We start from the raw sequence: 27,926 nt of genomic DNA on the forward strand, positions 1-27,926 counted from the left end.
TACCAGTGTGAATGAAGGGTGTATGTTGGGCCATGGTTATCACTTCTGAAAATGGGCCAAAACATAGCTACTTAAAATATAGTTAAGCTATTTAAAATAGCTTAGCTTTGCTCTTTGGAGACTGGGGATCACATCAGTGGGAAAGGCATATCATTCCAATGACAGAATTCATGATGGATAATGTTTTACATTACTTCCTTCAATCCCTGAGACTACTAGCAGTCTGTAAATGGCTGTGGATATCAGCCAGCTATAAGGATTATAAAATCAAGGTTTTCGGAACATTATAAATGGTATTATACTGATTGAAAAAAGAAATGCAACACCTCCCCCTCCTCACTCTGGCGCCCCCGTCTGTGTGGAACAGACTGAAGAGTGACTCATCCTTGAAGAGGCCCTGATGACGAGTCCATCGCAGCCTCTGTCTGGCCCAAGCCAGTCGGGTGTGACGTCTAGGAGGTGTGAGCAGAGGGCCTCTGACAGGTCGCCTTGCTCTAAGGCCAGCAGCATGGAGCCTCACTGTCCTGTCACTGATGTGGGCGTTGTGTCTGCCGGCTGTTTCAGCAGCAGTATGGGTGGTAGATCTGAAACGATTTCTCAGATGGACCGGTCTGATGTGACAGTCCTGCTCTGGTGTGGTCACTCGAGGGCGACCGGATCTTGGACGGTCATCTGTCCTGCTGGTCTGCTGTAACCTTCTCTGCAGTCGGGACACAGTGGAGCGGCTTACTCCATAGTGTCTGGCAACGCTAGCACATGACATGCCCGCCCGCAGCATGCCAATGGCCCTCTCCCTTGCTTCTGGTGACATTTGAGGCATTATGGAATGCACAGAAAACTGACTAAGTGTGGCCTTTTTCTTGCAGTGACCTAAGCTTAGAATTAAGGCCTTTTCAAAGGTGATCTGATCTGATCAGGCATTGTTCCACCTGGACCTCGTTGGGCAAAAGTGTACCTAACGAGCTTTTGTGTGATTGGCAAGTTGCAATGCCTCACTGCTCAAGCTGTATTGCTGGTCAGAGGGCTTAAAACAAATTGACAGCTTTTTGTGAAAGTACATAAACTACAACTATAGTATTCTCATTCCAGAAAATGTTGCGTTTCTTTTTTCCATCAGTATATTTCACTCACCGAAATTAATCACTCATCGTTTTTATTCTCAACCTTGTAAGTAGATGCTACCGACTGATCTCATTACTTGCGTTAAAAAAAAATTAAAAAGAGATGACACGAATCTCAGTGCAGTTAAGAATGTACAGCATGGTTTTGAAACAAGAAGAAGTACAACTAGAATTAGAAGAAAACTAAAAAAAATGTATCATGTTTGATGTTGACGTTTTTGATTAGCCATTTCTGATGCTCATTTTATGTGCACATTTTATCTGCAGTAACGAGAAACTGTCTTATGTTGACTAAGAACAAAAACACAGAAGCAACGCAGAGCTAGTCACTCTGTGACCGTTTTCTCAAACCAGTAAAAAATATTCACTTTCTCCATGTGTTTGGTTCCTTAAATCCGTGTAGGGGAGCGCTCAGCACATTCAGTTTTCCATGTTCCAGCAAAACTTGAAATGACTGACCCACTGCCAAGCCCACACTTCTTTCATTTTGTCTAAAGAATCTTCCAGATATTTTCGATGCTGTGTTTTTGAAACATGTGTATACGTCTCGTCTGTTTCGTTTTAATCTAATGATCATGTTTTGGGCTTTGCAAACTACTTCGTCACATGCAGCGTTTGAAAATCAGATGAAAATATGGTGTTTAAGAACTTATTTACTCTATGCTTTCGTGGTTCCTGTAGCGAAACTGTAAATAAGGGAACACTTCAGGTTTATTTTGTGATCGAGTCCAAGACCGTGGGCATCATATGGATAAGCGAATCACTATTTTGTGGCTTAAAAAAAGGATGCAGCTGAAAGAACAGATGCATTATTCTGTGGTTTCCTTTAAGACACACAAATCACACATGCGAAGTGTTTTACATTGTGGATAAGCATAAAGGAGCGTCCATGGTGTGCATTAATCGGCGGTACTTGTGGTGCTCACCGGGAGCTCGTTTCAGTAAAGATGATTTGTCTGAATACTTAACAGAATGCGACGGGATTTCTGAATTCTCAAGACAATGACCGTGGCAAGCTGATAATTGTGCGCTGGGAAGAGTACTGCCTGCAAAGGCAGGAGAAAGGGAAGGGTGTGCAGTTGTGACAAGACCATTAAATTCGATGAAACTCCTATCAGGCAACAGACCTCCCAGTACTGAGCGTTCATTCATTTCAGTATTTCAGGCAGCACTCCCGAAAAGCACAGACTGCTCTTCTCCAGGACTCCTCCTTTTTTTTTTACTTTCTCTTCTTGGGTTTAAGAGAATGCAGTTATCAATCGCTTCAGGATGCAGCCAACCTAATCTAAAATCTCTGTTTGCAACAATAGTACCCTACAGCGCATGGCTTAGCGTCTTAGGATAACAGCGTTGGTATGTGTGTCTCAGGATGTCGTTTCGGTTGCAGGTAAGCAATCATATGACGCCTGTTGCTCAGTATTGTATACAGATACAAAAGCATGCTTTTGAATACTGCCTGTGCTGTTTACTTCTCTTTGTTTCAATTGATCAATTAATTTTGTCGATGTTTCAGGAGTTGTTTAAAAGTAAAACCTCTAACAGACTGCGTGCTGTTAGACCTCCAATACAGTGCTGTATGTATATTTGTATTTTCTGTTCTTACATTGTTTAATGCATTTTGTGGTACTGGTATTTTAGGATTTAAACAGAAAGGTGGTTGACGTCCTAGTGTAAACACATATATGTGAAATAATTAATTCAAACAGGTGCTATGGAGTTGTGTGGTGATGGCAAGGTGTTTACATAAGAATAACAACAGCTGCTTGGGGCGGCATAGGAAACCCATTGCCTTCATTAACACCGGGAAAGCAACTATTACCAAGGGGAGTTCAACTTGGTGCTAAGCATTAAGTGACGACAGATCATTTTCTGTCTGAATGGAATATCCGCATGAAAAGATTTTGTTGTACTGCATCGTAATTGATCTTTAAAAGCACAATATCTGGGTAGAAAACCACAAGTGAATGATTAAATCTGCGTGTATTCATAAATTGTAAGAACTGCTTTCGCCATTACCAGTTTGCATGTATTCATAAAAATAAATTTCAAGTTGCTGTGTTGTACATTACCCACGGTAAAACAACATGACGACAAAAAAGGGAAGGAATAAGCTGTTTAAACACTTATGTTTATGTATTTCAAGGTCTTGTACATAGTGATTCCCCGGGGAAGGCACACATGTGTTAATTAAGAACAGTTCTTTTCTCACAGGGAGTGTTCCATGAATGACACTATATTTCTCTGGCAGTAATTAGAATAGGCAAAACCCACATTGTGTTGTTTTTTTTTTTTGCATGCACTAGTCTGCATGAATTACCGATTGCACTTAATTGGGAAAATATCAGATGCAATGCATGCCAAAAAACAAAACTAACCAAAGAAAACTGAAGTTAGTATTTCTGTCTCCTGTGAGAAATCCTTCATCTAAAGTGCTGCATTACCAGTTTCAGTACAACGCCATTCCATTCAGCACAGAACACAGGGCAGTTGTAAGAAAGGCTTAGGAGTTTTGAGGATTTCGGCTTTGTACTGATTGTGATTGAACTTATTTAATGTGAAGCAAAAGGCTGTGGTTGGAAGTTAGATTGCTGAAGCCCTGAAAGGCAGTTTTGTCACCCTCCAAATGTCGTAAACAGCTTTTAAGCTGCGGGTAACACCAGGACTTTCCATTTGATTCATACAAATTAAATAGCAACAGCTTTGGGAGTGAGATAATTCAACAGAGATAAAGTACCAGGCAGCTTGGGAGTGAATTGTCTTGTATTCCCTGAGCACAGAGATACGGTAGCCTCCAAATTACTCATACTCTTGTTTAACTATAGGAAAAAGTTGATTTAGCACATACAGTAACATTTTGAATTACAGTGTGCTAAAAATGTGTCACAAGAAGTTCCAAACCTAGAAAGGGCATAACTGCAAAAGATAATTACACAGATTTCTAAATAAACGATGGTCAAATGTGTTCATATAAAGTAAATATTTGGAAAAATACTGTAAATTACATCCTGCAATTAGTTTAGTTATTGAGGTGCAATACAAAACCTCAGAAGTATCCTATAAAGTCACTTTGAGCGACACTGTGAGCTGTGAGACTCTGCTGTGTAAAAAACATAGTACTAAATCCTTGATGAAGAACGACAGAATTATCTGTGGATCTAAGGGAGAGATTATGAACCTCAACAACTCTGGAGATGGATATGCAAACGTACATACAGTCCAACATCCCAGTTTCAATTGTGCTGCCCATCATGTTCAAGATGTTCAAGTCTAAAGTGGTGAATTTGTCAAGTAACAACTAATTGACTCCTGAGTTAAGTGGAACTCATACAATTGGAATTTTTGGACACTTTCACAAGGGGCATGATTAACATAGAAAGGTTAAGGCCATGGTGAAAAGAATGTCATCCCATCTGTGAAGAATCTGTTTTAGGGTTACGGTAGTTTGCATTATTTGATCCTGATGCCCTTCTTAAAACTGAGGCAGGAATGGATTCCAACGTGTATCAGGAGAGATTCTACACATAAACCTGGTTCCACTGGTAGTAAACCCACGCTTGGTGTTGACAGATCCTCCAGGAGGATAATGGCCTAAAGTAGCAAATCTACTGCCAAATGGCCATTCCTGATTGGCCAGCACAATCCCCCAACCCCAATCCAATAGAAACAAATCCGATAGAAACGTTTTGGTTTGGACTGAAGAAATTTGTATACAAGCACAAACTTCATAACTCAAAGCAGCTACTGACATTCTGCATAGAGGAATTTTCAAAAATCCTGTCTCTGTGTTATCAATAAACACAGTGGGATCAATAAAAATTAATTTGATGAATTATAGTTGGAAAAACGTATAATTTTGTAGGATAGATATAGTTGTACGATAGCCAGTTTTCATTTGGTGATGCAACAGATACTGAATGTACACTCACATTTTTTTGCTTTGAAAAAATCAGCCTTCAGTTACATTGTATCAAGGGTATGAATAAGCTTGTAGCTCCAGCTGACCAACAGGAAGAGCTCCCCTAGTAAAAAGATACAGTATCTGCCTGGTACTGTTAATCCTCATTTGATTCAATTAGTAAAACAACAATAACAACAACAACAATACTTTACCACTTTCTGTCTTTTATATTAAAAAAATGTTTTTCACCAACTTTCAATTTAAAAATATTTTTATATTAAACACTTTTTAACTTCAACTTCATGACCAGGCCTGACATCATACAGGTTTTATATGTTTTTTTTAAATTAATGATATGTCAATATGCCTGTCAATATCTATGTTCATATTAATTTAGTTCTGTATCTGCTTGCCATTTTAATTTTTCTGTATCTTTATTCAGTTATATGGTTACTTTGCTTTTGCTGGTGGTGTAGCTTAAATAGTAGATCTCATTGTCAAACGATATTTCAAGGGGAACTCTTATTTAGTAGTCATGTAGTTTGATCTTATTTTCTTGCTGTCAGATACGAATTGATTAAAACTTCCAACACTATGTTTTTTTCATATGCTCAGGGAGATCAAAGAAATGGAAAATTAAGAAGTTCTCAGTTGTATAACACATTTATATAGCTTTGAATTAATTTCAATCATATTGCCAGAGCATGTGTGACTATAAAATACTATGGATATGTTATTGAGGCTTTCTAATCTGTATCGCCCTCGTTTTGAAGGAAATGCAAAAGCAGAAGCTCAATTTATAGGTTCAGCATGCTTCAGAACTAAATTTCTAAACAAATCCACTAAACAAGTTGGGGGAAAAGGATTCTATGATTTCTAATGCCAGAACACTAGATGCCATTGGGTTTGATTCCAGACTCGGATATCGGTCTGGGTTTGTACAGTATGGTTTACCTGTATTCATATGGGTTCTCACAGGATTGTACAATTTTCTACCTCCTACAAAAAACATGCAGCATAAGTTCAAATTAGGCCTTTTTTCCATGGCCCCGTCAGTCTCATCTTCTATTTGGGATATATTCTGTGTTGTTGCAGTTCTCACAGGATAATCAGCTTTCTGATAATGAGTGGATGGACAGACGATAATTATAATTGGAGTCTAATTGTGGTCTAATTGTCCATTAGGCTGCCTTTTTCCAGCTGTGTGTTTTTTGCAAAGAATGCTTTGCTTTGAAGTCGGCAGTGGCGAGAAAATTGTCAACTGGAAATTGAGAAAAAAGTAGTCCAGACATCACATGACTGCTATGCTTAAACGGTACCTCGTAATTAGAGCTTCTGCTACTTCCTCTCCCCTTTTCATTTGTGTTTGTTAGCCCTCTTCTCTTTTTTATTATAATCATGCTGGTTATCCATTTCAGATGGCAGGGAAAAGGAAAAAACAAAGCCGATTCTTAACCTGCTTTTTGCTCAGTTAAGAAGCAACTGAAGGAATTGGATTCTCCTGTAGTAGGTAAAATGGCTGCTCTGTTGGAACAGTCAATGAAACGGCAGGCACAGCTTATAATGCTGTAAAAGGTGTGGAGTTAAACTTTTAATTATCAGCAAGACCTGCAACTGGATTTAGAGACTAGACTTAAGTACTGGAAACTTAATAATAACACCAACAACTTCTTTTAATATTGTACTTTTCCAAACCCAAGGATGCTGCACATTGTGAATACAAAAAAAGAAAAAATAAGTACAATAAAATATAAAGAATAAAAAAAAAACTAGCATACAGGTTTTTACAGATGTAGGTCAATCAGACGTAGACCTTGGTAAAAAGGTAAGCTCTGAGTCTGGTTTTGAAGAGAGTCAAAGAAGCTGGCTCTTGTAGAGTCTGAGGAAGGTCATTCCATAACAATGGAGCAGCGACAGAAAAGACACGGTCACAAAAAAATGCACGTGATTTAGTCCTGGGTACAGTGAGCAGAGGTGTAGCCTCAACTGACTGGAGTCTATTGAAGGGAGTGTAAACATGGAGGAGGTCAGAGATGTATAATGGAGCCAGATTATTTAGAGCCTTGAAATTTAGTAGCAAGATCTCATATGTGTATAATATGTGACTTTATATGCAGCCAACTTAAGCATAGGAGCAATGTGCTGCCAGAGTCTGGTGTAAGTAAGTAGTCTAACTGCACAGTTTTGAACATATTGCAACTTGTTGAGAAGAGAGTTCTTAGTTCTCTGAGAAGTTTTCATGTTCTTCAGTTCTCAGAGAAAAGAGAAGAGAGGGGGCCCACAGAGCAAAGAGTTGGCGAAATCAAGCATTATGGAAACTTCTGGATAATGGTGGATAGTTAGGAAGAATACAGAGCTGGAGGACCGTTCCCATCATAACAACATTCGCAAAGGGTTTGCCACAGGAAAGTGACCATGACAATGTAGTCACATTGTTGAAAAATACAGTCTTCTTGGGGTTTCCATATTTAGCACAACAGGACTGTGGCATGGAGAGGGCATACGGAATATAGGAGATCACTGTTCATATGTTAGTTGTTTAGATTTGTTACAAAGGAAAAAAAGTATTATCCTGGACCAGTAGGTGGCACTTATGCCTCTGGACTAGAATTTCTGGGAAAAACCCAACAATGCTCAACTGTGCTCCAAAGGACTCAGTGCTGTAGGACTATAGGCCCTGATGTCCTGGCTAAATTTGACTGTGGGCTTGAATACCACATAGATTTATTCCTGAATTCAGCTGGTGAAACAATTGGAAATTTCTTACATGTACAACTGATCTGCACGTGGGGATGCACTTCAGTGGTTGAAAACTCACGCTATATGTAAAGCACTCTGGGATCCTTTGATGAAAAGCTCTACATAAATGCAATCAATTATTATTGTGAGTCACTGCATGGCATAGAACAAAGTTTGTCTTAATTGTACTACATCTCTGGGGTCAGAGTTTGTTGAAAAAGGAGTACTGTTTATTTAAGTTATTTTGTTCCTGTTAGTTCTTTGCTGAGTTTAAAAAAAACTATGGGTGTAGATATAAATGATAGAAGATACAAAAGCCCAATCTTGGATCAGAAAAATACAGTATATACCTGATCTAAATGTGTATATTGCATTTAGTTTTTATATCTGCCTTGAAAATGTGTTCACCCTGTGCCAAGGAGGTCCATATTTATTAAATTACATAAAATAAAGGATGTATATACCACACATTTTAAAAGTGAATATACTGTATTAAATCAAACCTTGAATGCTAAAAAATGGATGCTTTCATGTTTGCTTTTCCAAAAACTGAAGAAAAAAAAACTCAAAGATATGGATTGTGGTGGTTCACATGATTTCAAAAACAAATAAAACTGTCTCTGTAGGGTTCCTCTGTCAGGGACAGAATTTCAAACAAAGATTCAACCATAAAGACCAAGGAGCTTTTCAAACCACTCTGCGATAAAGGTATGGAAAGACAGAGAAGGGCAGAAAAATATTCAAAGATACTGAATATCCCTGAATGGGAAATTCAATTAATAGGAAGTGGAAAGAGAATTCTACCACTTCCTACAGTACGTCAGATTGTCCCTCCAAATTAGCCAGGAGCAGGGCAAGGTGGGGGATGCCACTGTGGGACTAACAGTGACTTTGAAAGAGCCTCAGGCTTCTTTAGATGAAAGAAAACGTCAGCAGTAACTCTATGAAACTGGTCTGCATAATAGAATTGCAAGTAGGAGGTCATTACTGAATTAAAAAATCTTGAATCCTGCAGGAAGATTGCTGCAGAACATTTAAGTAATACTAGTTCAGGTGGGTAGATGCGTCAGCATGCGTAGGCTGCAAAGGAACAAGTAATAGTTTTTTTTCCATACTGAAAAAAAAGAAGAAAGAAAACACAACATTTTGGCCGTAGAGCCTTCTTCAGGTGTGTCACATAAATTGTTCAGGGGCCCAACGGAGTAGGATTCCTCTGCCAGCCACAGGATTTGAACCGTCAAACTTCCAGCCACAGGCGCAGATCCTTAGCCACAGTGCCACCGCTCTGCCCTTAGTCCAACATAGACCAACACATTTTCCATGTTTGTGAAGTCCTCTCCAACCTATATGTCAAGCTGGAGAAGTGCACTTTTCACGCTTCTAAGGTCCACTTTCTGGGATATATAGTTTCACCCCTCGGGGTTGAGATGGACCCAACAAAGGTTTCAGCCATCCAGAACTGGCCTACTCCCAAGGACTTGAAACAAGTCCTGGGTTTAGCAAATGTCTAACATCGCTTTATAAGGAATTTAAACTTTATTGTGGCACCCATCACTGCTCTAAACTGTAGAGGCCCCAGACAGGGCAAATGGACCCCCAAAGTGGACAAGACCTTTAACTGTCTCAAACAACACTTTTCCACAGCACCAACTCTCTGTCAGCCAGACCCTAAATGTCCCTTTCTACTTGAGGTTGACGCCTCAGCCCATGGAGTTGGAGCCATATTGTCACAATGCCATGGAGAAAAGAGTGTCCTCCTTCCTTGTGCCTTATTTTCAAGAAAACTTTCCCCGGCTGAAGCTAACTACAACGTCAGGAACAGAGAACTTCTGGCCATCAAGCTCGCCCTGCAGGAGTGGAGGCATTGGCTGGAGGGTGCCCAACATCCTTTCACTATCCTCACTGACCACAAAAAACTGGCTTACAGTCGGCTAAACATCTCAACCCCCCGCCAGGCAAGATGGGCTTTATTCTTCTCCAGATTCCGCTATACCCAGGCTCCAGGAACATCAAAGCCGATGCCCTCTCCCGCCTTCACAATTCCTCTATGACTGAGATCCCCCCACCCCCTAACCCATCATACCTCCTGGCAAGTTTCTCACAGCTGTACATTGGGACATTGCAGATCAGGTTAGACCTGCCCTTCAAGGCCACTCTGTACCCCTCCAATACCCCCCCGACAGACTTTGTATTCAACTTTGCCATTCTGCTGTTCTCCACTGGGGTCATGATTCCCGCTTCACTGGCCTCCTGGACACTAGAAGATCCATTGAATTCATCTCCAGGGACTTCTGGTGGCCTTCTCTGAAGACCGACGTAGCAGACTTTGTACGGGCATGCTCCACCTGTGCAAGAAACCCCCATCAGAAGAAGGCTGGCCTCTTGTAACCCCTCCCAGTTCCAACACGCCCATGGTCCCACCTCTCAGTGGATTTTCTTATGGATCTCCCCAAATGCCAGGGCAAGACCACTATCATGGTCGTTATTGACCGGTTCTCTAAATCCGCACATTTTATCCATCTTCCTTCGGCCTGGGAAATGGCTGATCTTTTTGTCCGCCATATTTTCCAACTCCATGGCATCCCGAAGGATATCATTTCTGAGGGCCCTCAATTCATATCAAGGTTCTGGATGGCTTTCTGTAGAGCCTTGGGTGCTTCTGCCTTACTCACCTCTGGATACCATCTGGAAGCTAACGGCCAGGCAGAGAGGATTAATCAAGACCTTCTTACCGACCTCAGAACCTATGTCTCTGCCCCCCAAAAACGACTGGGTGTCCCTTCTTCCTTGGGCTGAGTAAGCCCACAACTCTCTCTACTCCTCTTCCACTGGTATGTCTCCTTTCCTGTGCTCACTCGGATACCAACCCTCACTTTTTCCTGACACCATCCTGGACCCTCAGTCCAGAACTATTTTTCCCTTCCCCAAGGACTCTGGAAGGCTGCTAGGAGCACTCTTCTAAAATCCTCACTTAAACAGAAGATCTCTGCTGACAGACTCCGTCAACCATTCCCCAGTTTAAGATGAGGTCAATATGTCTGGCTTTCCACCAAGAACATTTCTCTCCGACAACCCTCCTGTAAACTAGGCCCTCACTTCATTGGACCTTTCAGAATACTTTCCCAGATCATACCTGTCTTCTACCATCTCACCCTTGCTCCCCCTCTCCTGATCCATCCACTGGGGCGTCATATTTCCACATGCGCGCATTCCACACACTCTCACATTCCCACGTGCATCAGCTTTTACAAACGCTCAGGCCGTAAGTTATTCTCCTATCCCTTTTCTCTGCCATCACTATTTTAGTTCCTCTCTTTTGCCCCTTCCTCGCTCACTCTAGTTTACTGACTTTTGCTTGTTTCGTGTTTTATACCCTTGCTTTTCAGATTTGGATTTGTTGTCTCGGTTCTACTGCCCTCTTCTGACCTTTTGCTCGTGTTTTGGATATTGAACACTTGCCTAGTGTTTTTGAACTTATGGCTTTAGTGCTTTTGGCTTCCCCGTTTTAAGTCCTGCACAAGGGCAGTGACAGATACCAAATATATCTTTAAAAACCATCAGAGTCTTAAGAATTATCATGCAGCGATGCATTGTAGATATTTAAAAAGCACAGCTAAAAACTTCAGATATTTCTCTGCTGCCCTTAATGAAAGCATGAATGTCACGGACACATTCATATTTTAATATTTATTTGTGTTAGAAACAGAAATATTGTAGTCCATTTAGAGCCTACATATCTTGTGTGTAACTGCATGACAGAACTACTGCAGCAGATATTTTCAGTGTCTTCAAGAACAAAATTAATGACTTAAATGTGTCGTAGCGCAATAAAGTGGTGGGTAGACAATCTACAAGATTACTGGGAAAGTGTTCCCTGGACATATGAGTACAAATGTGAACTGTTTTGCCACAATGATAAATGTTTTGTGTGGTACAGTATAAACATGATCAAAGGAAATGTGGAAGAATGGGCCAAAATCCCTAAAAGCCAATGTGAAACTGAAGAAAAATACTGCAGTTGAAGTCATTACTGCTCAAGGAGATACAGTACAGTACTACTGGATGTTAAATCTGAGTGCTCGCAAATTTATTCAAACAAGGATATTTACTGTTGTATCATTTTGTTAATTAAATTATCCAAATTTATCTTTTATGTCTTTGTGCTTAATTTTTATTCTGGTTACCTTAATGTTTTATTAAGACTTCCATGATGATTAAATTACATTTTAAGTTTTAAATATATGAGAATAGAGACATTCACAAGCTTTTGTCTTAGCACTTGGTGGTGATAATTAATGTTTTAGTTACACATTTTTTTGGAAGATTTTTTCTTTACAGTACAGTACTACAGTATGTAGTAGTTTGAGTTACAATTGTATTAATTTTAATTTACATTTTAACAAAATTAAAAGACAGCACACAGGACTAATTTTATGTACAGTATAATGATTTTAAGTAGCTCAATCAATAACATTTTCAAAGTCATTGTTCTGCTCGGTCACAGCTTAAAATTAGAAATGTTTCCTGAATATACAGTTTGTTATATGTCAGCATAATCTAATAGGTCCAAAGCAACCTTGAAATTTCTTAACTGTTGTTTCATTTGCATCCTCAGTAAAATACCTTTTTACAAAAACTCAAAGATGGTTGCAGTACAGAGTGTTTTGGATGCATCGTGCCTAATGAGACATCGCCTCCATTTAAGCTACTTTTTTGGCTGTAGTTTTCCTCAGTCCACTCACCTAGTTGCTTTCCTGTTATGATTCATGGTCAAGCTATTGTTTTTAGATAATGAAGAAAGCAACATCCAGAGTCTTAAGCTTCTCTTGATGGAGCACTTTGCATAAAGGATTTGTAGAATGGGTCTGATCATTTTAAATGCCGTTAGAAGACTTCAGATTACCCAAAATCATACTCCGGAGACAATTAATCAAATTGACAGCTCACTGGCACTGCAGACACGCAACATGTTTCACCGATACCAAAAGTGCCAGGTTAATATTAAGAGGAAAAAAACTGGGAATCAGACTTGCTGAAACAATATTTTAATCCCACTCTTGTTGGTCACAAGCATTAAGCAAGATCATTTTCTGGGATAAAGGTCCCGAAGTCAATTTGTAATAGATCTGATCATTTGATGCTAATGATCTCTCACTATTATACAGCGACCACAGGACCCTCATGCAGTCTGCTCCAGTTACTGTCAGTGCTCGTTACTCAGTCCGAAGGATCTATAAAGAAAAGCATGAGAACAGCACCAAAATATAGGCAAGGAGCAGAACGTAACATTGCTCTGCCTGGCACTTGCACAATTGACAATATGCTGTCAAAGTCCTTATTGGATCCAGGCCTATACAGCTTAAAGATAACATTAGAGTTACTTTTATGTAACAGTTTGTCAAAATTAATAGTACCTATAATAAGACAAAATGGTTATGACATATAGGGGGACATCTTCATTTTGACTGCACTCTTTTGCTCTTCTCCTAAAACCCTGTGGTAAATACAGTACCTTGATCTGAAATTGTTAGTTAAGTCTCTTTAAATTTCAGGGCCAGATTTAAATATGGAAAAGTTTATGAACCGTTCTGTGCTCAGTATCTAATCTGAAGTCTTTAGAGTAAAGTCCTGGTCATTGTAGGATTCGAAAAGGATATAACACCAGGATTTTCTCTTATTCCTCCAAGCCATTTTTAAGGGATCGTCCCTTTGTCTTCCATTTGGAAAACAAGATCTTCCAGAGGTTAATAACTAACAGATAACTAGCTAGACTAGGCACTCCTGCAGCGTATATTTGCTCTTAGATTGACATAACCGAATATGCCTTCCTGAGGCACAAGTACTAGTCTATGGATTTCTCATCCATTTAGATGCTTTTATTGGCTCAGAATAGGTGGCAGCTTCTGAGTTGACCTTTCAGGTTCTCAGACACAATGACTCATTCTTTCAGCCTGGCTGCTCAGCAAAGGCGATGCCTTCTGCACCTGAGCCAGGAGGGTAAACAGCACAACACAGGATTCCTTGTCTGTGTTAAACTCTCCAGGGGGATTGGAGGTTGAAACAACACAGATGTTCCTATCTTTGCTTTAAAGCTGCCCGAGATTACATGCTAAAACAGATCGGGGAGGAAGACTAGGTGAATGATTGCCTGTCTCTTTCAAGAATAGAGGTTTTGTAGTCAAGAGAGAAAGGGTTTTAGCTCAGCGAAGTTGGTTTTATTGTGAATAAGCTGGAGTTTTCAGGTTTGTGAAAGATGTGGAATCAATTCATGTGCTTTTAAAAACACTGTAAAAAGAATATAAACAGGCTAACGTGTACATTAAAAAGCAATATTCAAACAGAACCCAGGATGGACCGTGCTAATACTACAAAGTCAAATCCATGACCCCAGCCAGACGTGACTAAGTGCACCATCTTATGATTCACATCACCTCTTGATCAGTGCTGAGCTATAACAGCACAATATCAACAAAGCTGATGAACTTCATTCTCCACCATGACCTTTTTTTTACACAGCAAATATTAATTCAACAAGATTTAATTAATGCTTAATGGATAGCCAAACTCTTATCACAGAGTAAGTCTGTTTCTTTTCAATAACCACACATTCTTTTAAAAGTGTATTTCCCTTGTGTGATCTACAGTATATCTAAGTGTACAAAAAATAGTACAGTGATAGAATAGGTTAAGAGTGAATTTTTCAGGATACTGAAGAACAGGAGTATAAATATAAAATAGAAATATAAAATTATATACAGAGAGAGATGGCACAGTGACATTGTGATTAGCATTATAGCCTTGCAGCTCTGGGGCCCTGGTCTCAATTCCTGGGATGCTATATGTATGGGGTTTGTATATTCACCTCATGTTTGCGTGGGTTTACTCTGGACGCTCCAGTTTCCTCCCACAGTGCAAAAACACGCTGGCAGGTTAATTGGCATTGGGAAACCTGGTCCTGGTTTGAGTGTGTGTGCGTGCCGTGTCTGCCCTGTGACAGACTGCCATCCTGTCCAGGGTGTATCCTGCCTTGCACCTCTTGCTTGCTGGGATAGGCTCCGGCTCCCCCTCAGACCCTTGTTTCAATGAAGTGGTTAGAAGATGGTTGGATATAGACCGAGATAGAGCATGTATGTATTACTCCTATTGCTTATATAGAATATTCAGGAAAAAACAACAACATACATATTTCATTTCATACCTTAGTAGTGTAGCTCTGTAGTCAAGTGACAATAGCTTCAATGGCTACCAAGACTATTGTGCAAGAGTGTATATATATATTTCAAGTAATAGGTTTATTCCATGCTGAAAAGAGAAGAAAGAAAACACAACGTTTTGGCTGTGGAGCCTTCTTCAGGTGTGTGAAAACCAGATATATATTTCTGCTAGTTAGAAGTTTCCATTTCACACATCGTTAAATGGTTAGGAAGAATGCTTAAAATAAACTACCTTGATTTTTTGTCTTTCAAATAAATACATAAATACTGCCCACAGTATCTTATTTTTTTGTTGCTCCTATCTGAATGTCAGCCTGGAATGTAGGCCACTTATTTTAAAGGGATATAGAACATAGACACACTAAATACACCAAGGCAAACACACATGTGCAAATCTAATTTTACATTGTAAATGTACTTTATATAGTGCCCTTTATACCAGAATGCTTTGCAATATTAAATGAGTAAATGCATATCAAAAAGGAAAAAGATCATAGCAGTGACAATCAGCTGCACAGAGGTACATTATAAAAGCAAGGGATGCTTTATATTTAAAGGATGTCAGCCTTCCTAATCGTTTGTGGAAAAGAGAGTTTGTGCTGAAGCTTAAGATTCTAGCCCCTGTCAGCTTAGGTCCATATGACTAAATTATTAGACCATCGCCTGACATTTTAGTTTCTGTATAATCATTTTGATATGTTACATAAAGGTGTTTTTTTTACTGAACATAAAATGAAGGTTTAATATTTTCTAAGGCTCCCATGCGGTTGAAATTACAACTATGACTTTCCAAGCTTAATACTGTACTGACAAAAGTGTTTGATGGTGGCACTTTAAATCTTGTTTCATTTCTCTATCAATACTTTTATGTAATTTTGCTTCTCACAAACACTTATATTTTGTCTTCACTTAAAATTTCCATTAGATATCCAAATGGATTTCCTTTAAGAGTTTTGGAAGACCAAATGATAAAACCAGCTTAGTTATTTCCCTCGCAAGTATTTGCTGTAAGACATGGAACATTATCTTGCTGGAATACAAAGACATTCTCAACGATGGAACAAGTAATAAAATAATTAGTGATGGGATTCAAAACCTTTCCCAAAATGTCTGTGGAGGTTCCAGAGCTCATTTGAACCTCAAACAAGAACAGCTTGTGATAACATGCTGATATTGAATAGCCCCAGACCCCTGTGCTAAAAGATTTGACATCTGGGACAATCCAATCAGGATTAAATGTTTTTTTCCTGCTCTCCTTCTTATGAGCACAGCCCTAGGAGTTTCACAATCCTTCTACGAAAAAAAAACATCACTTCACTCCACAGCTGTGCTCAGTATACGTTTTTTTAGAATACTTTATGATACTCCACAGCTGATATATGTGATAGTGGGGGCATACTGGATAGCATTGATGCCTTCGGTTCAATTCCAGACCTGGTTTGCTATCTGTGTGCAGTTTGTTTCCTCTCTGTGTGTTTGTGAGGGTTTCCTCCAGGTGCTCTGGTTTCCTCTCACAGTCCAAAGACAGGCTGGTAGATTAATTGGCTTCTGGGAAGATTACCCCTGGCGTGAGTGTGCACGGACTTGCATTTGTATGTGCCCTGTGATGGACTGACATCCCATCCAGGATGTACTGTATGATGCCTTGCGCTCGTTGCTTGCCAGGATAGACTCGGGCTCACCTGTGACCCTGGTTAAAGCAGTTAGAAAATGGATAGATTCTATAACAATTTAAATGCCCAAAACCATAGGTTATTGCCAACCCTTTCCAAAACACTGCAAAGTATGGGGATGTATGTACTGTATGTGATTTTATCTCTTTAAACGTTTAAGGACCTCTGGATTGCACATCTGGGGTACAGTATAACACCTCTGTTTTAAACAATTTAAAACAGAGTCTGGAGCAGGAAAATTGAGAACTTTTCTGTTTTGATAATCCATTTGTTATGCAATTTCATATCGTAACGCTCCCAGGGTTTGCCGACAGAAGGAAACAGGCCGGGGGCTCTGGCACAGGTTGGCAGGACATTTATTAAAGTGGCCGAGGGGGGCTACACACACAGGGACAGGGGAGATATAGCACTTCACCCCACCTACACAGACACAAGAGGGAAGGGGGCGTCTCCAGCCCTTGTCCCACTATATACGGGCAGGTATTCCTGCCCCTCAGCCGCCGTTCCCAGCCTGCCTTCCGTGCGCATGGGTACAGCGCCCCAATAGCGCTACAATAGCATTGATCAAAAATAAATACAGGATACATAAATGTTAGCCAAAGGTGCACAAAGTAATTCCTTAAAGACACAGCTGTTCTTACCATAAATTGGTATTATGCATTAGTATTCTTAAAACCTGAATATAACACACAGAATGAACAAATAAAACAACCAGTTTTGCCCTGATTGGAACTCAGCAGTGCGGTTCAGCCATGTATAGATCTTCCTGTATGTGCTCATTATGTCTGTGGTTTCAGTGGTCAGCACTTGTCATTGCTGAGACAGATACCCCAAATATATTTAAATTATCTTTTGTATGTGACGTTTTTGTCAGTTGTACTGTTATTTGCTTGTCTCATTATTGATTAACACCTGGGACTGCTAAGTTACAGCACAACCAGTGCTTATGAGAAAGAAATATGACACAATTACAGTTGGTTCTGCATGGATTATATGGATTTGGGATGATTCAGAAAGGCTTATACAGTATACTTGCCAAACAGGATTGGGCTACATTGCTGGCTCTCACTAATTCCATTTATTTTGCTGCTCCTTCCCTAAAAAAAGACCAAAGACTTTTTTGTTAGACTGTAGAAGTCACAGTTGTCGTTTGGGTTAGGTAATACCTCTGCAACATTTGAACACTTGAAGGAGAGAGCGCTACATTCTGTGCCACTGAAAGCCCATGTGATATATTTCAGTTATCTGTTTTTGCATGCAGTCACTTTCTGAAAGGTGAGAAGTATTTAACTGCATCAGGACCACAGGGCTGAAACAGGATTGTGGACCCAAGCGGAGTGGGTATTGATCATGAAAAGACTAAATTGATGGTGTCTTGGCCAGCGCCCATGAAGAGACTTGAAGTTGGCTTCTTACTATACATGGTAAAGGATTACTCTAAGATAGTTACTGTGCTGTGGAAATTCACGGGCAAAGGGACCTTTGAAGAGCTAAAGGCAGTCATCAGGTACCTCATCTTGTCCTTCTGAAAACCAGGTTTGACTTTAATAATGGACATCAATGGCTGTATCAGTGCACTCTCATGCAGGCCCAAAGGGCAAGCAGGTGATTGCTTACTAAAGTCAGACACTCAGCAAACCAAGAGAAATGTGTAACTTGTCGGAGGTGTATCAAATGCGATAATACAGGTTCAGGGCATCTCTCGGTTGCCTGGTCGGCTTCAAAGACCCAGAGGGGCAGATGGTCTAGTGGATTTACAGTACAAGAGTATAGTTTCACTACTGAGCACAAGGCTGGAATGAAAGACTTGAACACAAGATGCTGTTTCATAGGTCCTGCTGAAGTGGAATCCATTCCCTATGTCCAGGCAGAACGAGTGTAGTTCCAAGGACTTGGCTGTTGGGGACGTCACTAAGGGCCAAGCGGGACCTGAAAGTGTACCCAGGAGAACAGCCATAGTGGTGACCACTCACAGCCATCACAGCCCCCCCACTACTGCAGTAGCAGGTGCATGGACTAAATAGAAATTGATGTCCGTTGACCTTTTGTCACGTTCGTAAGCCCCTCCTCTTAAGGACGCTCCAGCCCTTTCTTGTTTTCCATTCATCTCCCGCACCTGCTCCCTGTTCCAGCCCCCTTTTCATTTCTCCTTAAAATCCATGCGCTCACACTATTCCAGGCCCTGCTCTGTTTTCCGTACCAGGCGAGTCCGGGACCTGGAAGTACCTGGTCCTGTTAAGGTTTAAGTTCCCGTTGCCGTGCCGGTTCCGACCCGGTTCCCGTTTTTAATTGTCTAGGATGGACCGCCCGGCTTTGGACTTTCGCCTCCATTTGGATTCCCCCTTGGACTTTCTTCAGGATTGTTTGCCTCGGCCACACCTCCCCTGAACACCAGCGCACCACGGACACACCACCTGTTTTCATTCCTGACTCCCGCATGCCTTTTTTCCCTTGTGTATTCTCCCTCAACCCCGGATTGTGTCGTCCGCATAGGGTCCGGAAAGAGCTCTTCCAGTACACCTTTTCCCTGGAAGCAGATTAGAAAGTAATGCATGGATCATGGCCATGGATTTCCTTACCAAGGCCCTGCATTCCCAGACTGCAGTATTCCCATCCCAGCATACAGGAGATGGTCAACAGCTTCAAAGTCCATGACGAGTGCCACATTTACACACTGGACTGTCGTGACCCAGCACACCACCCTCACAACCAGGCACCGGTAGAAATACTGTATAGACACTGTCTCCAGTGAGGGAAATTCTGACACCCAGCCCTTGTCAGGAGCAGAAGTCTTGTTAGGTTATCCTGTATCACTGCTGTGAAGTACTTTGTCATCCTGAGTTTCTACCTACACACTGTGTCTAGAGCTAAGGAAGCACTTTCTGAAACCTCTTGAGACTTGTCACTGAAGCAAACTGTTACGTCAAATTATATACAAATCAGACAATAATAAACAATGCAAATTTAATATAATTCACTCTGGGCCACCGCCTCTGCTTTTCTCTGTAAAGCAAATAGTCAAAGTGGAGAAATATTGACAGATTTGTCCAAAATAAAGATTCAAAACATAGTGAATAGCCTCTGGTCACAACGATTATATTTTCCTCATAAGTCACATCAGGGCATTTAGCAATACAAGCTCTTTATTTCTGAAATATTAATTGATAACACAACAGTTTGCTTTTCACATGGCAGTTCTACTTCCAGGCTTTTTTCTTCTTCACCAAAGCTGAAGTAGTTAATGATTAAAAAAATATTCTGTTGACACACCAGCTATTAGCCGCTGTATTATTAATTATAAATTTTGAAAAGACAGTTTTCCAAGTGCCATCTACTTTTGGAATCCTTTAACAGACTTATATTTATATTGTTTCCCTTTTTAGCTTTTGTTTAAATAAAGTGCAGTGATTTGGATGTGTTCGAATTAGACTTTCGCTTTGTTTTGTGAATTAGTTGAGACAAAAAATAACGTCAGGTTCTAACAGTTTAAAAAAGTTCTTCTCAACTTTTCACATCATCAGATGGGTATATATATAGTAGATGGGTATATACTGTATATGCCTTTATGCTTGCTGCTACTTGATGCAATATCATGCATTAATGGTAAGAATATTTCAGTTTACAGAAATGTACACTGTATTGGAGAATAATGTACAGTTTAATTTTCAAGCTGATGATGTGAGGCAATAATTTTAAAAAGTCACAGATATTGGAGACATTCTTTGTGACTGACTGAATTAGTATGTAAAACATTCTTTCTTTGTGAGCAGTATTAGAATCATATAAAGAGGGATTTTATCTTTTGAATTGCTGCATGCATCATTTATTAGAAATTCTTATTTGGAAAATAATAGAATTAAATGATTTTGGAACGGAAGTATTTTACAGTTTTTCTGGTTTACAATTTGAGTAACAGACACTTTGTAAGTATGGAGTATTTATTGTTGCTTTAAGCTTAATTATTTATTGAATTAATGCTGAAATTAATAATAACACAAAGGACAAGGTTTACAGTTCTAGTGTTCTTCCATTTTTGTTGTAGCTTTTTCTATCTTTTGCATTTTTTTCCCTGCCAGTGTATTCATTGCCTTTTCTTTATAGGCTGCTAGAGAAAGATGCTTTTAAAAAGTAATACATTAGGGCAATACTGTCCAAGTATGTCCAGTGTGTGAAATTCTTAGTGTGTCCAATGTGTGGAACTACTTTTGAAAATGAACATGAGAAAATGCTTTTTAAATGTCATCAATTACGTTAATTACTGTGTAAAATAATGCATTACCTTTTAAAAGTAACTGTAAACCTAGAAGAAATTTGCAATTGTAATGGATAAAACTGTAGTTTTAAAAGTACCTCTCACCAGCACTGGTTATAATAATAATAATAATAATAATAATAATAATAATTAATTGCTTAAACTTATATAGCGCTTTTCTGGACACTTCACTCAAAGCACTTTACAGGTAATGGGGTCTCCCCTCCACCATCCACCTGGATGATGCAACGGCAGCCATAGTGCGCCAGAATGCTCACCACACATTAGCTATCAGTGGGGAGGAGAGCAGAGAGTAATGAAGCCAATTCATAGATGGGGATTATTAGGAGGCCATAATTGGTTAGGGCCAATGGGAAATTTGGCCAGGACGCCGGGGTTACACCCCTACTCTTTTTGAGAAATGCCCTGGGATTTTTAATGACCACAGAGAGTCAGGACCTCGGTTTTACGTCTCATCCGAAGGACGGCACCTGTTTACAGTATAGTGTCCCCATCACTATACTGGGGCATTAGGACCCACGTGGACCACAGGGTGAGCGCTCCCTGCTGGCCCCACTAACACCTCTTCCATGACTGTACTTTTCCCCAGCACTGGTTATACAGTAACTGTTTTGCTTGATTGTCAGTTTTTCTTTCTGGTGATATCATTTTGTTCCATACTAATGAGCCTTCATTAAAGATACACCATGAATGGGGTACCTGGATAACTCCTGGATAACATGACTTACTGCACAGCTGCTGATCCTCTGACTGCCCAAGTGCATAGCAGGCTTGTGGCATTGATTAGTGAGACGCATGACTCCTCCAGTCATTGCTAACTATTCTGTAAGGCATTCTGTGCAGTAGCAATCTCGTCATCCCGCTGTTGCTGCTATAATGAAATGAATTGTGATCCATACTGATTTAAGAAAACTGGCATTTACAAATTGAGAAGCTGGTATAAACCCAACTGGCAATTCTAAATTACAGAAACGTGTTTAGTATCTCTCAGAAAAACATGACATTCAAACAGTGGTATGCATACAATGTTATGTTATTTCAGCTATATTAAGTTTTCATACTTTATACTGTATGTATGTGTGTCTGTATACATGAGAATTATAACAGAGTTTATTTACTATGGAACACATGAGTATAGCAAATTACAATCAAGGTCTTCTAACAAGACAGCACGTCAAATCAGAAAAGCACATCGCACAAACATCACAGTTGTTAAGCATTCACGCAGCAGGAATGACTTGTCCGTAATAAACATGAACATGCATTAAAAACCAATAATTTTGTTTTTCAGCCTGGACCAATGAATACCAGCAATGAAATAAATTCAGTCCGGCATCATTGCTACTGACTTGGTAAGAAGACTGTGAAAAGCCCTGGCTGTAGAATGTGGTATGATTGAACTCTGCTGCAGGGTCATCCAGAGGAGGAGGTGGGATGATACTGCCAATAGCCCAGTATGAATCTGGCGGGCCTGTGGTTAACTCGTTCCCTCTCCATGTGTCTGCTGTTACAAAGCTTTGTCCTCATGATACTGTGCTTTCATTCAGCCAGTATGTGTCCCAAGGGCTGCACGTGCTCACACTCTGGTGGATTAAATGTCAGCTGCAGCAACGCCAACCTCAAGGAGATTCCCAAGGATCTCCCGCCTGACACCACTCTTCTCAGCCTAGACTCCAATCGGATCACGTCCATTCCCGATGGAATCTTCAAGGATCTGCACCAGCTCAGAGAGCTCAACCTTTCCAAAAATATAATTGAGTCTGTGGGCGAACACGCGTTTAAAGGGCTGGAGGAAACTTTGCAAGCACTCGATCTCTCGTATAATAAGATTACGACGGTGCACAAGAATGCTTTTGCTAGCCTGAAGGCCAAGGCCCATATTGGGAACAACCCCTGGCATTGCGACTGCACCCTACAGCAGGTTTTGAAAAACATGGTGTACAATCACGAATCTGCCAGCAGAGTCATATGTAAGACCTCTGAGCTGCACGATCACGCAGGGAGACCATTCCTCAAGGCCGATGCTGACCTGTGTAATCTCACCAAAAGGACTACTGACTACGCCATGCTGGTCACCATGTTTGGCTGGTTCACTATGGTGATCTCTTATGTGGTGTATTACGTGCGCCAAAACCAGGAGGATGCAAGGAGGCATCTTGAATATTTAAAGTCCCTTCCGAGCAAGCAGAAGAAGCCCGATGAAACTGATGACATTAGCACCGTTGTATGACATGACAAACAAACAAGGCAGTAGGGCTGGAGGTACAGTGTGTGAAAAGATTGAAATATAAAGACCTACAGTAAGTTCATAGTTAAATGCAGGTAATGGTAAAATCTGTCATTGAAAAACAAAGCTCAAAATGCTGACTTTAAAGATTGTCCTGATCCTGACTAATGTGGCTAACTATGCTGTATAAAAATGCAACTTAGTGTAGCAGGTCAGAATAGCAAAACTTTTATGATTTGGGCAATTAGACATTTAAACCAATATGAAATGTGAATGTTTTAATAAGAAGATGTTAAATGAAAATTGAATGATAAAATCCATAATACCCATTTCTGTATTTGCTAAGCAGAAATGTTTACATGCTGCCGATCCTGCAAATATCTGTCCAACAACTGAAGGTTGATGGGGGAAAAAAGCTGAGTTTTGAATTGATCTGACATTTTTGTGATCTCACACAGTGACCTTTGTGTTGCAATGGTTTGCTCTAAAGCTTTTGAGGTGATAATGAATTATTGGGCCTAATCTCAGTTGGTTATGTTAGAAATTAATGCTATTGATAAGATTAAAATAAGAAAGGAATAGAAGGAAAATAAAGTAAATGCATTTTATGTATGTTACGGATAACTTGAATGGAGATTCAAAGACTGGTGCTTTGACAAATGTGAAACCAATCGGGCAATAGTGAATGAATTGTGAAGAATTTGGGAAAAATGAAACTCAGGTTAAGATCCCTTACAGTGACCTGTTTTTAAATGGTAGTAGCAGTCTTGGTTTCACTGGTGTTTAACTGTTAGAAAACAGATCACTGTTTTTTCTCGTGTTATTTTGTATGAAGAACCTTTGGCTTAAGACTGTTGTGAATTTTATTTGGGGGGAATAGACAAGCAGAAAGTCGCTCACAGGTTAGGTTTGCTTCACAGATTTGAAATGCATTTAAAAAATTCAAATATATTAATTGAAGGTTTCACATAATTTTACCTTATGAAATTGCATATTTGCTGATTCAGTGATTCAAATAGCTATTAACCAGAAAAAAATATAATTAAAAAAAACTAGCCATTTAATCATCTTTACTTCCAGTATTACTCAACAATGCTTGTTTTATGCTAGAAATTGAACATATTAAAAACTCTTCTAGATATTCTTATGCCAAAGTAGACTCTCTGAATGTTTATAAGGGGTATAAGAATAAGGGGTACCAGAGACACATCATATTTTGAAATGCTTCAACTAAAAGAGATGAAGGGTAAAGTGAGCAAGAAAAGATTACATTTTTTTAAACCTTTTCAATCATTTGTATTTTTACTAGAGTATTTGAAATCTTATATCACTCCAAATTAGAAATAAATAATAAGAAATAAGTAGTAAAGAAATACATTTATTTATATAAGCAGAATTTACGCAGCTATGAATATGACTAGGTGTTTTTATAAGCAAATCCGTACGCATCCACTTAGGCACTTAGTGTTGAAAGTTGAATGCAGATGAGAGTCGGCTGATGTCTTAGGAAACTGAATCAAAATTAATTCTCCTTTAGAAACCTGTAATTCTATAGTAACTGGCATCATGTCTCATTTTGGAGTGCTTTGGACTTCAGAGGGGGAAGTGCTATGAAACTATTAGTCTTTCCTAAACATGTCTTTAGAGCATCAAAACATTGTGTCATATTTGTCCTGCAATTGTCTGGCTTTTAAGGTAGCAGCTCAGTGATCTTTTCTGAATGTTACTGAATGCCCGAATACATTAAAAAAGCAAATGTCAGCTGTTGTTATGTTATAGTCCCAATGTTTAATCTGACACTCTGTTTAAAAAAAAGTAAATGTGATGTTTTTGCAGCTTATTTGCTCTCCCAGCTGTGAAATAGACCTGACAGATTGAATCTTACAGCGCATAAAATTGGCATTCCCTAGAACAGGTTAAATACCCTGAGAAGAGTATGATCTCCAAGATGTAGACCTGTAAAAATACAGTATGGTGCAGGTCTAGAAAACACATTTAGTAGTAAAACAAATATTTTTCAAATAGAAGATCAAGTCATGATGTTTGTGTTTAATTAAAAAAGAAAAGAATTTTCTCAATGTCACTGTTGGAATGTTTCAGAGCTGACTCAGTAAAATAAAGAAGATCTTCCTATGCAGTGCGTTATAAATGTGAGTAATCACTTGATTCCTGTTGGAGGGATTTTGTGAGAAAAAGAAAATTGTTCTTCAGCGTCTCTTCCTGTGATAGTCTCTTGTTCTTCTCTTGTTTTGTTTCCAGTTTCCATGGTGAACAGTCACTGGAAACATCTTTGTTACTCTGCTTTGTTGCTATAAATGTCTTGATTTGAAAAAAAAAAAGATATAAACTAATATTATTTCTTATAGTTTTTTTTTAATTGTTTACCCTTTAATTTCACATTACCTCTACTGTTTTTAGTGATACAGCCCTAATAGCTACAGTATTTATATTATAAAGCTATTTGTTTTGTCATTTTAAAGCCATTGAAGATACCATAGCATGTTTTGAACAATGCGATAGTAATGACTAAATATTAATAAATGGGAAATTTATCGAACACAAGACAAATCAAGGCATTATATAGCAATTAGGTTTGATAGATTTAAAGTCAGTAAAATACAGTATATTTAAGTTAATATTTTATTCCTAAATAGGTGTCTCTAAGAAATCAAACAACTATCCAATATGTGATGGTTATTGCACTACACTATACTATTTTAATGAAATTGATCAGTTAATAGCAAAGTCAATTACTAAACTTTGGAATTAATTAATAAGTAGTATTTTCCTATTGTGTGACATGATGGAAATAAAAAAACATCTATTAAATGACCAATTTTGAATTTACTGTAGAAGATTTATCTAACTGATAGGGTAAACTACATGGTCTCCTGAAACAACTAGATAGTGAAGCAAAAGGCAAAATGAAGGACGTGACCTGGGGAAACTGAGAAGCACAAAATAGAGCCATTGCTAATTTTAAGTGCCTGAAATTATTGTTGTCTATTGCATCAATTCATCCTCATTTAACCTGAAGGCAGTCAGTTTCTTCTTTTCCTCAAAGTGAGGTGGGACAGTTTTATTCTTAATTTTGATAAGATAAAACATAAGAGCTCTGACAGTGTAGCCAGAGAAGGAAGAGTACTGTACCTGTGTGAATGTTTGTGATACCACTCTGGGCTTGTCATGATCTTCTTTGTAAGAATATTGTTTTCTCCCCAGGTTGTGCCTAGCTTGATCATACCGCATCTCAGGCAATGTTATAAGGCTGTACCTTTTACATTTTAAAACATACAGTAACTAATCTCCTCAAGAGTGAAAGGGTGTTGAAAGCTTCATGATTAAGTCAGAACTTCACACATCGTGCATGTGTATGCCAAGATTACTGGTTCTATACAGATGGAAGCAAACAGTGTTTGTCTTTTACAAAAAGAGCCAACCATCATTATATCATTAGAATATGTCTTTCACATTAGAAAATCAGTTATATCAAAGCATCTCTTTTCATTTCTTAATAGACTGAGGTACCTATTGGGTGGTACAGATTTGTTCTGCTCTGTCTTCATTATTTTTTAGCTACTACAGCAGGTCCCATATCCAAAGGTCTGGCATGTTAAAAGGCTCTTGCAGATAAACAAGACAAATATGTGTCATTTGTATTTTTATAATAACTCTATTGATAAATACACTGTAAACCTCCAAAACGAAATGCATTGAGAAATATTAGTGCCCAATTAATGGTTAAAGAAGATTACATCTGTAACAACACAGCGGGGATAATTCACAGGAGATTCACTGCAGCGCACAGCTTGCAAAAGTTGCATTTCAGACGAAAAATGAAACAGCTGCAGCTCTGTCAGGAAACACAATGTCTGGAAGCTGTTACATTAGCATAGAAAGTTAATTAAGTTTCATATCATTAGGTTTTTCCTCATAGAAAAACCTGGTGGAAGCCTTGTGCTGAAGTATGCAGTTTAATTTTCTGTGCCAATTAAAATGGCAGCATTTTGCTTTAGGTTTTTGCTTTCCAGGTACACCACATTTACCATTTTATTGCTCAAGTGCAGGATTTGCTTCATTGTTTTGGTGTCGACAGGCCTAACTCTGAATTCAATTGTACATTCATGAGGCATGTTGTAAAGAAAAAGTAATAAAGAAGAGTGAGCACCCGGATGAAGTGTGTGGAATTTTTTCATTTTTGCTACAATATCATGAGGGTCTTTTCATTGATGGTAATATATACCATACTGTATACATACAGCACTATTTGATTTGATCTTTTGTCTCAAAGGACAAGAGGGACCTCTTAAGTTCCAGAAGCACTCATCCTTTTCCACTGATCTTTTAAGCGTTCACAAGGCCCTAGAGGGACGCCGGCGGTTTACTCAAAACCAGTGAGATTTCAGTGCGTACCTCTAGGCAACCAACTGCTTCAAAGTCAGGTGAGTTAACCCCTCCTTCCTCATGAGTTATTGTAGCTGCCCTTTGAATCTGACGGAATTGTTAGTCCTTTACTCTTTAAAACCCTGAACATCAATAACCTTTTTTTTTCAGTAACTCAGATTCTAATGAGTGTGACAGCGGGACGAAATATGAGTATTTGCTGTGCCTATCTTAGGGAATGGCATGACGATAGGCTCCAGACCAGACTCCCAAAAAAGATACCCCCAAAACACCAATGCGCCATCTTTAACTATTAAGTTAATTACGCACTATATCCTGGCCGGTTCAGTAGGGATATACGTGTGATAAGCTTCGTAAGACCGCCGACCTAGTGTTTG

General features: G+C 39.3%; 1 protein-coding gene across 1 annotated transcript; it reads left to right on the plus strand.

Annotated features, from left to right (window-relative positions):
- Positions 1-1,694: 1,694 nt before the first annotated feature.
- Positions 1,695-27,318, plus strand: lrrc3b (leucine rich repeat containing 3B). Its single transcript, XM_088601684.1, has 2 exons — positions 1,695-2,508; positions 22,210-27,318. Exon 2 carries the CDS (start codon positions 22,375-22,377, stop codon positions 23,146-23,148), a length of 774 nt encoding a protein of 257 aa, XP_088457810.1. The 5' UTR covers positions 1,695-2,508; positions 22,210-22,374; the 3' UTR covers positions 23,149-27,318.
- The last annotated feature ends 608 nt before the right edge of the window (positions 27,319-27,926 follow it).

This window comes from Lepisosteus platostomus, chromosome 12, assembly GCF_059453375.1.
Source record: "Lepisosteus platostomus isolate fLepPlt1 chromosome 12, fLepPlt1.hap1, whole genome shotgun sequence".
In the NCBI taxonomy this organism is placed as follows: Eukaryota; Metazoa; Chordata; class Actinopteri; order Semionotiformes; family Lepisosteidae; genus Lepisosteus; species Lepisosteus platostomus.